The sequence below is a fragment of the Penaeus chinensis genome, chromosome 10 (assembly GCF_019202785.1).
Source record: "Penaeus chinensis breed Huanghai No. 1 chromosome 10, ASM1920278v2, whole genome shotgun sequence".
Classification (NCBI taxonomy): domain Eukaryota; kingdom Metazoa; phylum Arthropoda; class Malacostraca; order Decapoda; family Penaeidae; genus Penaeus; species Penaeus chinensis.
The window spans coordinates 3,877,146-3,889,645 of NC_061828.1; the positions used below are offsets into that span (position 1 = coordinate 3,877,146).

Consider the following 12,500-nt stretch of genomic DNA (forward strand, 5'->3'; position numbering starts at 1 on the left):
CTTTTTTCCTATGTGTTCGCTACCGGAGAAGTCATTTATCTATCCATGTTATCTACCTGTTTATCTATCTTGTTATTGATCATTTTTAGATGTTCTTTTTTGCTCATTGGCTATGTATCTGTGGTTGCCAATTCTGTGTTTACCTTTGCGAAATCTTGACGTATATGACTGTGACAAATAGACCGAAGGAATCATAATCATGGTAATAAGTGGAGGCCCTGTTTAAATATTCGAATGTAAAAGTCGGGAGGACAGCATTATGATTAGTGTGACACGCAGCGACGGTCACCTGACGGGTTTGTCACGGAAAATGTGTCACAAAAAAGAAAAGAAAAAAAAAATATCTAAGAAATCCATTATGATATTTGGTCTTTGGTGAATGGATATATATATAGAGAGAGAAAGAGAGTGAGAGAAAAACACGCGTTTCTAAACACGAGTCAATGATATTCATAATTTAGTGACATGTTTGACTGAAATTGATTATCAACACTTGATATCCAGTGCCTATAATGTAATAATATTGAATTTAGGAAAAAAAAGGTATCACTCATGGTTCATTAATTACTTCATTTGCATAATAATGGGACTATTAAAAAATATAAACTATATATCAATTTACCTGATTTTAATGTCAACTATTAACACATATTAGCGACGTCAGTGCATTTTCAGATATAAATAACATAGTCCATAATGTAGAGTACTTACAGTATGAATGATTATAATATCGTTATTACTGCCAATTCATATCTTACGGTTAATGCCAAAAGAGATTCCAAGAATACACACACACACACACACACACACACACACACACACACACACACATATATATATGATATATATATATATGTATCTATGTATATATATCAGATTAGCTAGTGATCTATGATGTTTTATGCGAAATTTGTTTTAAAATTGATTACGTTAACTACGATAAAAATTGATGATACGACACATGATAGGGGAAACGAGATAGTTGTAATGGTCAAAATAGGTAACTAGCAATAGCACAGGTGTTGTATATTTTTCATGTTGCTGCCGTCGTCAATATTATCATTATCGCAATGGTAAGTATTGTTATAACTACCACAGTCGCTGTTATTACGTGTTTTTTTTTATTGATAATGTAATTATTATGATCATTTTCAAACTATTATGATAAATATTATTGACATCATTATCGTTGCTGTTGATATTATTATTATGATCCTTATTGTTATCATCTTTACTTTTATTATTATTATTATTATTATTTCTATCATTATCATTATTGTTGTTGTTGCGGTGTTATTGTTATTATTTTTTGCTTATGAACTGTTACAGAAACTGGTGCCACAGTAATAATAATGGTAATAATATTAATAATAGTAAAAGTAATAACAGTACTAGTAATAATAGTAATATATAATGATAGTAATATCAGTGATAATAATAGTAATAATAGTAGTAAAGGGAATAATGGTAATTGTAATGATTTTGAAAATAAAAACAGTAACAATCGTAATAGTAATAATAGTAACAGTAATGATAGTAATTTTTGGTAGTAATAATTAAAATAGGAAAAAAAAACCACAACAACAATTGTAATAATGATAAGAATGATGCAAAAATAATAGTAATAACGATAAGAATTGTAATAATGATAATTATTATAATTATGATTATAATCAATCACCATTATAATTATGATGTTGATGATAATAATAATAACTGATTACAAAAGTAACTAATAATAACAATATCGATGATAATAACTATAACAACAACAACAATAATAATGATGATAATAATAATGATAATAATAATAATAATAATAATAATAATAATAATATTAATGATAATAATAATGATAATAATAGTAATAGTAGTAATAGTAATAATAATAATAATAATAATAATAATAATAATAATAATAATAATAATACAAATAATACAAGAGTAATAACAATAGCAGTGGTAATGATGATAATAATAATAGTAGTAATAATGATTATGATAATGATAGTGATAGTGATACTGATAATGATATTAATTTTAAGATAATGAAAATGGCAATATCAATAATAGTAATATTAAGATGACGACGACGATTATAATTATGGTGATGGTGATAGTGCTGGTAATAATAATAATGATAGTGATATACATAATCATCATTATTACTGATGTCATTATCTCTTATTGTTAGTACTTTTATTATTATTATTATTATTACTATTAATATTATATTTTTCATTTTAAGTATTATTTTTTCTATTATTATCTTCAGAATTATAGAAAATATAATAAAAAAGGTAATGCTATTAATAATGATAAGATAATTTGTAATGGTACTATCACTGTTATTATTATCACTATTATTAGTGGTAGTAGTAGTAGTAGTATTACTACTATTATTATTATTATTATTATTATTATTATTATTATTATTATTATTATTATTATTATAACTATTATCATCATCATCATCATCATCTTTATCATTATCATTAATTATATTATTTTTATTATTACTACTATTATCATCACTATTATTATCATCCCCAGCGTTATTATTGTTGTTATTGATGTCATTATTATTATTATTATTTTTATTACTATTGATATGATTATTGCCATCATCATCATCTTTATCATTATCATTAATTATATTATTGATTTTATTATTATTACTATTATTATCACTATTATTTTCATCGTTGCCAGCGTTATTATCATTGTTGTTATAGATAATGTCATTGTTATTATTATTATCCTTATTATTAGTTATTATTATTATTACTCCTATTGTTATCACTATTATCATTATTATTATCAGTAGTAGTATTGCTTTCATTATTACTAGTATTATATATTGCATTATAATGTTCATTGTTATTATATTTAAAATAATAATGATTGTATCAATTATAATGAGTATTCTTTCATAATTGATATTATGAAATTGATATAAGGAAATGCAGCAGCAGTTTGGTCAACACAAGTTATAATAGATTAATGATACCCAAAATTATAATAGCAATAATACTGTTATTAATGTTTATAATGATAAAAATAACGATTATGTTGATAATAATAGCAATACAAATGCTAATGCTAGTGATAATGAATATCATTATTAGTATCATCATAATCATCAATATAAATTTGTAAGAAAGTAAGGATAATTACTGTAAAATTGATAAGGAACAAATACAAGAAAAGTTATTACCACAAAGATAAACTGAGAATATCACACACACACACACACACACATACACATATATATCAAAGTAACAAATATAGGCCTATATCGAAATTGTCGTTGATGGCATATGATAAGAAAAAAAAAAAATGAATTTGAATTGCTCACAAAAAAATAAAGTAGTGATAATTAAAGTATGATGATAGTATGCACAATGAAGTTGATATTTGTGATGATATTGACAACCATGATCGCACGATTATGATTAGTTGCATTGGAATTAGTCGTGTTCAGTATGTACTTGTAATGATGATGATAATGATAAAGATAATAATGATAACTATAATAATAATAATGATAATAATAATAATAATAATAATAATAATAATAATAATAATGATAATAGTAGCAGTAACACTAATAATAATGATCATAGTAATGATAATGATAGGAATGAAAGTAGTGATAATAATGATAATATTGACAATCGTTATAATAAACATAATAACAAAATAATAAAAAAGATAATAATTAAATAATAATAATGATAATAATTCTAATACTGATAATAAAAGTTATAAAACTATAATCACAGCAACAACAATAACAACCATTCATATTACTCCAAGCATAATTCACACAAAAAGTTCCGTATTCAATCTCTCTCCTTAAAAAAAGGATAAAAAAAGGGTGTGTGGGGGGGGTGGGGGTGGGGGGAGAAGGGAAAAGGGGGAGGATCATTTCTCTCCCCCTTTCGTCGTGGAAAAGCGGTCGGTTTTTGCATCACGGTTTTCATAGAGTAAGTTCCACGGTGGGGTCAACTGCGGTACCTTTCATGTTGACTGGATTTTATATTAATTTATACATGAATGAATCATGATATTCACTTTATTTAAATGCGTGATCGTATTTACCCTTATTTTTTTTTTTTTGGTTGGTAAAGAATTTTGTTAAATACTCATTTGCGAGAAAAATCGTTTCGATTAGATACTCTTGTCCCGGTCAGCTGGTTTTGTTTTTTTGTTGTTTTTTTGCTTTGTTTTTGTTTGTTTTTAGGGGCGAGGATATTACAGTAAGGGTTAATAATCGCTTTTCCTTGCTCGTCTCGTTTTGGAAATAATTAATTTTGTTGTATGTCTATATATATTTTTTTTCACCTTCACGTGTTTATGGAATTATGTCGCAGGTTTTAGTTATAAAGTTACGGTAGTTCGCCTGATTTTAATGTCGACTCTCAACGCTATTACGGCAGTCGCTCTGCGGATACGTCGGCACATATATTTGTATTATAATAAACACAAACAAACATTCAATCACTTAACCCCCTTTTAATAAACAAACCAAAAATAATCGAAAAATCAAGAAAAAAAAAAAACATTGTTCGGATAAAGAAAAAAACAATACAGGAGAATCGAGCTACAGCAGAGTTATCCGCCATAAAGATATTCACATCCCTCGGAGCCACGAACAAGCAGTAACATGCGCCAAGTCCCACCGCAGAGCAAGCCAATCACTCTGCTATACGCCTCCTTCTTGTCTTTTGTTTCTTGGTCTTTCCTCTCCAGCAGCGTCCGCAACTTCTGCAGTTCTGTTGGCTTCCTCAGCGCGGTTTGTATGCGACGCAGAACCTCGGCCGCAGGGGGAATTTTAAGTTGTATCGATCAGACGAAGAGAGAGAGAGAGAGAGAGAGAGAGAGAGAGAGAGAGAGAGAGAGAGAGAGAGAGAGAGAGAGAGAGAGAGGGAGGGAGGGAGGGAGACTGAGAGAGGGAGAGGGACGGAGGGAGATGATGGTTGTGATGGTGATGGTGTAGAGATGGTGTTGGCGCCTGTCTCTCACTATGCTGTTCTTGCTTGCTTGTTATTCACAAGTCGCTTTTCCTCGTTCTCTTACTCTCTTTTGGTAAATGATAAATATCGGAGACAGAAGAGGAAGAGAAAGGGGGCATTTGCCTCGCCGTGGCATTTTCCAGTAAACACAGGAGCAGCGGGAAGAGAAAAGTCTCCTAACTTTGTCTCGGGCGAAACAGAAGTCGACGCTGTTCTCCCCGCGTCTCCTCAGTCCACGGGTCTAGTTAAGAAAATGAATGTGCATGGAAAGACTTCGTGGGGCTTGAGCAAGCATGGGATCGCTTGCCCTGACTCGGAGGCGCGGGTGCTGATATGAGGCGAGAAAAAGCAGCATGAGATATGAGGGTTCGCACGGTCTGATCAAACAAGAAAGCGAACAAAATCGAGATCAACTCGCACGGTGCTAATGCTTGCTCGGAATGTCTTCAATCAAGCATATTTATAGACGGGGCTGCAGTCCGCTGGAGGACAAAAAACGAAACACCTGTAAAGTTGTGATTAAAGGGGCAAGATGTTTTTCTTCGGCGTAAAGAAATTCGATACGGCTGTCCCGGTATTTTGCATCTTTCCTTTTTTATCCGAAATGTTTCGCTGTTTGAAGAGTACAAAATCTATTTGCATTTCTTTGTATTACGTCGGTCAATAGCGAGGCATTCCTCACGCGGCTAAGGCGCCTCCCGCTGTATTGGGAAACAAGACCGCGAATTATCCATTCCCGTGATAAAATAGCCTCACTCAATTAGACCATAATTATTCACACTCCCTTGTATGATAATGACGTTGCTGAAATCATAATTAGGGCCTACTGAGGTGCCGACGAGCGAGCGGGAGCCGAGGAGGGAAGGGGCGGAGGAGAGGGGGTTGCGGAGAGCAGATCCTTCGTCTTAAATCTCCTCTCTATCTCACGCGATTCGGAGGGTTATATAGAACGCGATCACTCACCGGCGCACCGGCCCCGCTGCCAGAATATAGAATTTTACGCGGGTGGGGATATTCCTTTTTTTCTTCATTATTATTTTTTGAAACTTACTTTTTAACCCTTACTTTTAAGGCTGATGTTTTAACGCCTCCACCTGTGAAGGAGGGGGTAGGGGGGCATGATCTCGCGGAGATGCTCATCACCAACCCTTCAAGCGAAGGAGCTACTTTCGCCGACCAGCTTATCAATGTTTGCGAAAGCGGGCGTAAGTAATGAATGAAGCCGAATTATTATACAGATCGGATTCTAAGTTCGGCGTTCCGTTCGCAAAGAAATGCCCTGATTTATGGCTGCGGCGCCGGCGAGGATATTTAATGATAATCCTTTCCCCCCTTCGGCCTCTCCCCTTTCCTCTCCCCTTCGCAAGGTAGACTCGCTGCTGCTGTTCCCGGCACACGCCACGTGCTTCGCCACAGATGCTGTTCGTAATCCGGCTCCTCGCTGAAACCGAAGCCGAGGTACCGCTGCGAAATGCGGAGACAGATGGCAGATGGTGCCTCGACGCGCTGTCCCAGATGGCACTACCTCCCCCGTCCCCTCCCCTCCTCCTCCTCCTCTCCTAATCCAGCTGGTTTCCTCACGTCTCCGCCGTCTCGGGTCGTACGTACTCCGTTCATCCCCCGCTCTTGCATTAAATTAATTTTTTCGCTCTCCTTTTTTGCGTCCTTGCGTACTGGCGCGACCCCCTTGGCAGCTGAAATATTTCAAAGGGACGTGTGACTCTATCCTGTCATATTTGAAGGCGCGCCGATAATAGCGGAGGCACGAGCAGCGCACGACAGCTGATTGGCGAGGATGAGGCCTCGTCGCGTTAACAAACCTAATTTAATTTCTAAAGATGTGGCTGTCAAAAAATAACGCGCTCCCAAGATGACTATTAATCCCGGACGTAAGAAATGTAAGACCCGCGTCAGTTAGTTACGCCTCATGGGCTATATTACAAGCAGCGAGTGTAATTTAAGGGCTGTAGATAAGATTTTGAAGATATTAGTGGCAGTCGGATGATTCAGATACAAATTTCTTATCTTTCAACTCTGATTTGAAATATAGTTTAGGTTTAAATCATCTCTGACGCAAATAAAGTAGCTGGCTTTAGCTAAAAAGAAGTTTGAGATCACACGAATTCATCGTAAAGTGATTACAGCGACCATTAGTTTCCCGTGCTGACCCAACTACTCGTGAAAGGCGATGGCGATGAAGATAAGCATTAGATTTAAAGGCCGCTTGACATGACCAACCTGAGGACGGGTATGGGATGCGTACCGGCGTCTTAATTTGATTTTAATGTCCGCTTTGTGAAGGGTTAAGGACTCTGACAGCCGCTGCCGTTGAGAATGCGGATTATAGGAAATACTGTCAAGTATGTATGTCTGCGTGTATGGAAGGTTCCCAAGAGTGTAATTGTATTGGAAATACTGTCAAGTATGTATGTCTGTTAAATATGTAAGTTTGAACAGTGTAAGTGTATTAAGTCGAGAGTGTGCGTAATGTTTTGGTTTGGAATATAACCCCATTGAGGATGCGGGGTTGTTTGTAAGGGTTTCGGAAAGAGGCACGGAGATCCAGGTACACAGCTGTCCGTCTCTTTCCTTCGCCCGACATGCATAATGACGACAGGTAGAGGTGAAGGGTGGGAGATGGGTAAAGTGGGGAAAACTAAGAGAGGGAGAGGGAGGGAGGGTAGATTAATGAGAAAGGGAAAAAGGGGGGAGAAACGCAACAACGTTGGCCATCCATTTCCCCCTCTTACTAAACAAAGCAACACGCGTGTAAGGGCAACAGAGGGACAAGTTGCCGTGATGGGTGAAGGGACGAGCAAGGGACAGGTGACAGGGACGTGGAAAGTGGGGTGGGTGGGGGAGGCAGGTCTTTCTCCTCCTAGCGAAGTAAACATCGCGGCCGAACACGGCGAACACGCAGAAAAGAAAGTACACTTGAAGGAACGTTCTCCATTATTATTTTTTGTCGTCATCTTTGTTGTTGTTTTGACGGCGGTCTCGGAGCCTCGCTGTGGTTGCAGTGATACGTTGCCAGAGGTGGAACAGTGTCACCGAGAACGGAACAGTGCCTCGTGGCCGTTAATAACAAGGTGCCAGAGGTAAAACAAAGGCCTTTCGCATTCCTTGTCCGATACTGCAGGGCTCGCGCTGACTGAATGATTGAAGGGAGAAATAAATCCAGGTAGAAAGTTGTCTCTGTAACACCGGAGTGACGCGCCATAACGCATAACCAAGGACCGTGCCAGGTACTGGATGACGTGGCGGGGTGGCACCACTTCGACGAGTGCCAAAACTTGGAAGTTGTCGGGAACGGCTCGGCCATGACAGGTAAACACAAACGACATCCACATAACTAACCTTGCCGTCGGGATGCTGCAATTTGTGCAAGTGATGCTGGCCGCGGGAAAGACCAATGAACTGGAATCAGGAAGGAAAACTTTTTGCAGATTTCACGAATGCGAGGACCGTGCGAGACCAGAGGAGGGTAAATAAGCCCCAGAATTATTCGGCTTAAGCGAAAATATGAATGTACCCTTCATAGTATTGCTCGTTATCTGATAGCAGTAGGTCTTCAGTTTTTATTAATAACTAATTATGCAAGAATTCAGGGTCACTGAGCGATATTTCGTTAAATCCCGTAAGATTACAGGAACATGTTAATTCATGTCAAATCTGTTAGACAATGAACAATTCCCTGATTAGACCGAGCTTCAGCCTTTAAAGCAGCAATGCGAAATGGCGACTTTTGCTTCTAATTCATGTCACGAGGGACCGAGGGGCAAGAATATCTCGATCTTCACCATAACCTTTCAAGTTATTATCACGTTATTTGAATAATTGGTCGTTGCGTGCGAGAGGGCGGCCGTGGTCATTGAGGACCCACCTGCTAGGGTCGGGAGGGCGGAGGAGGAGGAGAGCCTCGGCGGCCAGCGAGCCGCACGCGCCCGCCCGAGCCGCCGCCTGGCCGAGCTGCCGCCGACCTGCAAGTAAACACGCAGCGGACACTGGGGGGAGGAGCTTCTCCTGGCCCCTCCCACCATGCCGTACATCACTCTCCAGCTTCCTTAACTCCGCCCTCGCCCACTCGACCGGAACATCTGCTACTTTAGTCTCTGAATTTTCACGAAAGACAACCGATTTTATATTTTTCATATATCCATACCTATCCTGCATCGGGTTATAGATGTATGAGAATGAGAAGTAGAGAAAATCAATCTAAAAGGGAGACAGAACCGAGTAGAGACAGAAGAAACCAAGAGAAACCGTCTACGGTTCCTGTCCATGAGCGCACCAATGGGGTGCGAGGGTAAAATGACGTCACGCACGGCTAGGCTCTAGCTGAGACAACAGCCAATGAGCGCGAGGCAGGCCTGGAGGGCGGAGTCAACCACTGGTGGTGAATCGTAGCGCGCAAGTGTACTTCAGTTGTGAGAGTGTAGGCAGAGTCGCGGTCAGACTGTTAGCAAGTCTGATCAGACTTGCTGTGTAATGGCTACAACAACTTACATCGCATCAAGTGCAGTGTGTCCTGATCCAGTCAGTGTGCCAGACTGTCTCACCATGAACATAGTGAACTCTCAAGGGTACGGGCATCGTGATGCCCACGAAATGAAGTATATGCCCCAACAACACGCGCCCGTGGCTCACAATCCATGGGTGGGTCTGCCCCATTCAGAACCAAACCCATGGGCCTCGATGCATACACACCCAGGTATTCACCAGGACATCAAGCCTCAACCTTCAGAAGTGGCCCTCCACCACCGTCCACCACATCACATGGGCCACAGTTGGCAGCCTCCTGTGTCCTCGCCCTACAGCCTGGCGGCAAGTAACACAAGCTCTCCGCTGGGCCATCATGCCGCCGCCTACGGTATGCTCCCGCCCCAGATGCACCCTGGACACCTGCGGGAACTTCACTGTGAGTCTCCCGTCACACCTGACCACCACATCCACCACGAAGTCGAAGAGGAAGCCCCCACTAGTGACGATTTGGAAGCATTCGCCAAATCCTTCAAACAGAGGCGTATCAAACTGGGTTTCACGCAGGCGGACGTCGGCCTCGCCCTTGGAACTCTCTACGGCAACGTCTTTTCACAAACCACCATCTGCAGGTTTGAGGCTTTACAGTTGTCCTTTAAAAATATGTGCAAGCTGAAGCCGCTCCTGCAGAAGTGGCTGGAGGAGGCAGATTCCACAACAGGCAGCCCAACTTCCATCGATAAGATTGCTGCCCAGGGGAGGAAGCGCAAAAAGCGGACATCCATAGAAGTGTCCGTGAAAGGTGCTCTAGAACAACACTTTCACAAGCAGCCCAAACCCTCAGCACAAGAGATCTCACAGTTGGCCGACACCCTTCAGTTGGAAAAGGAAGTGGTCCGAGTTTGGTTCTGCAACAGACGGCAGAAGGAGAAGCGGATGACTCCTCCTATCCTGAACGGTCCCGACACGCAGGTTGTGAACGGCACGACCCCAGGCCCGGGACAGCAGATGACGCCCACATCAGAGTACGGTCAGCCTAGGTCAGTTGACATTCCCCGTGAGCTGAAATACCCCGCCTATACCCACCAGTCTATGCACGGGTCCCCTACGCACCTCCCTCCCCAGCACTCACCGCCGGGCCCTCTACTATCGCCACAAATGCCCCCTCATAGCGTGGCGCCCTCACATACAATCACCCACTGATGGTCGCTCAACCTGTGGCAGGAGCCAGCGTACTGACCACCAGCTAGCAAGGGAGCTTCGGCTGCTCCCTCCGGACTCTAACTGCAGCCCCTCGTGATAGTCTTCGCCGCCAAGAACCTGGCTGGGCTGGGAGGGGCAGTGGCGCGGCGTCCTCGTGGAGCGCCTGCTGCCACTCCTGCCGGCAGGAGCAAGAGTCCCACGCACCTCTAGTCCCCGGGCCGGCCAGCCTGGGCCCCCGGGAGGAGGGCGACACCCGAGCGGCCAGACAGACCGTCAACACGAAGCCAGAGATAGTGAGCCAGACTGAACACTGGTGTGTCCATTATTGTGAGAAACTACTTCAGTGATAACCTATTTTCTCTAGACTAACCTCGAGCTATGCTGAGGAAGTGTATAAATCTTATGGATAGAGATCATTCCATACTTCGTCAGACATTCCATAAATTACCGACTCTGCCCAGAGCGAGATGTCACGTGTGACTCATCCGATTCCTCAGTGAGATGATAAGTAGTAGTGTAATGACTGAGCTTCATATTACGTGTGAACATTATGTAGCGGTTACGTCGAGTTTTTTGTGTGCGTGTTTGGAACATTCCAGTGGTGGTGAGTGGCGGGTGGCAACTGCTGCGGGCTGGCTGCTGGGCGGCCGCGGACCCGACATCTGGCCCTGTGGGCGGCTCATACACCGCCCACTCACACGCTAAAGTTATCACCATCATGAAATGAAGATTTGCTGGCAGTGATGATGGGCGCGTGTCGTCCGTCCGTCCGTCCGTGGTGACAGCGGCAGCCCCCGCCCCGCCACCCCGCGCGCCGTGACGTGTCCGTGCTCCGGCCTCACCCCGCCGCCTCCGCATCGAACCGATCGTAAACTGTCTATCTGGCAAGTAGAAATTATCTATTGAAAATTCTGAGTGAGTGTGGCGGAGAGGTGAGCGCGCGGAGTGATCAACTGGTGAGTGTTGTGTGGCCGCCCGTGGCCGCGGGACCCGTCGCCCGCCGCCCGCCGCAGTGTACATAGTTACCCGTGTAAATACTGAAGAATCCGTGGCGGTGGCCGCCCGCAGGCAAGCCGCACTTGTGATATGTCTCAAGAGCTGAATTTATAATAATTTCATTGTAATATATGTATCATTCATACTTAGATTAACCCTGAGTATATTTAGTTTGTGTTGACTGTTTCCCGCTACTGCTAACGTCGGAGTGGACTGGTGCGGTCGTGACGTAGTGGTGAACATAGCCTCCGTGCCGCTGTCGCCGCGCATTGCCATCGCTGCCGCTGCCATAGCCGCCGCCGTTGCTTTCGCCGCGCCCTTCAACCCACCCGTACCAGCGGCGGCGTAACGGCGGCGCCCTGGCGACCCACTGCACCTCCTCGGCACGCCCAGATAACGTCCTCTACGTACGGAAATGTGGATATCGCGGCAATGGGAAGCGCCCTTTGGCACCAGATGATCTGTCACAACCAAATCCTCCACCACATGTTCCCTCCTGAGAGAGGCCTGGCCGCCGCCCGCCCCGCCGGGGACGCGGTGGCGGTGCCGGTGGCCGAACCTTGGGCCCGCTCACCTTCACAAAACCTCCTCTTCTTCAAGTTCGTCGTCCCGCCCAGAAGACCGAGGGAGGCTCTCCGCCGCCGCACGCGCCGGCCCGGGCGTGAGCGCGGGTCTCCAGTGCGGCGCGAGGAGGAGTCTCTCCTTCCATCCCTCGACAGGAAAAGAGTCCGTCATGCCGCCCCTCGGAGCCTCGGCATCATCGCCCGTCGTCCCGCGACTCCTTGGCTCCTGAAACTATCTAGT

General features: G+C 42.6%; 1 protein-coding gene and 1 long non-coding RNA gene across 2 annotated transcripts in view; one reads left to right on the forward strand and one right to left on the reverse strand.

Moving 5' to 3' along the window:
* The window catches only part of LOC125029761, a 36,805-nt gene extending 27,811 nt beyond the window's left edge, over nucleotides 1-8,994 (reverse strand). The window contains exons 1-2 of the long non-coding RNA XR_007115224.1: nucleotides 8,902-8,994; nucleotides 8,376-8,435 (exon numbers count right to left, since the gene is read on the reverse strand). This is a non-coding gene — a long non-coding RNA (uncharacterized LOC125029761). The remainder of the gene's footprint in view (nucleotides 1-8,375; nucleotides 8,436-8,901) is intronic.
* Nucleotides 8,995-9,431: 437 nt separating this feature from the next.
* Nucleotides 9,432-12,500, forward strand: part of LOC125029596 (silk gland factor 3-like) — a 3,608-nt gene continuing 539 nt past the window's right edge. The window contains exon 1 of the mRNA XM_047619573.1: nucleotides 9,432-12,500. This exon is cut by the window's right edge and continues 539 nt beyond it. Coding sequence (XP_047475529.1) covers nucleotides 9,507-10,700 — 1,194 coding nt within the window. The 5' untranslated portion in view covers nucleotides 9,432-9,506 and the 3' untranslated portion in view covers nucleotides 10,701-12,500.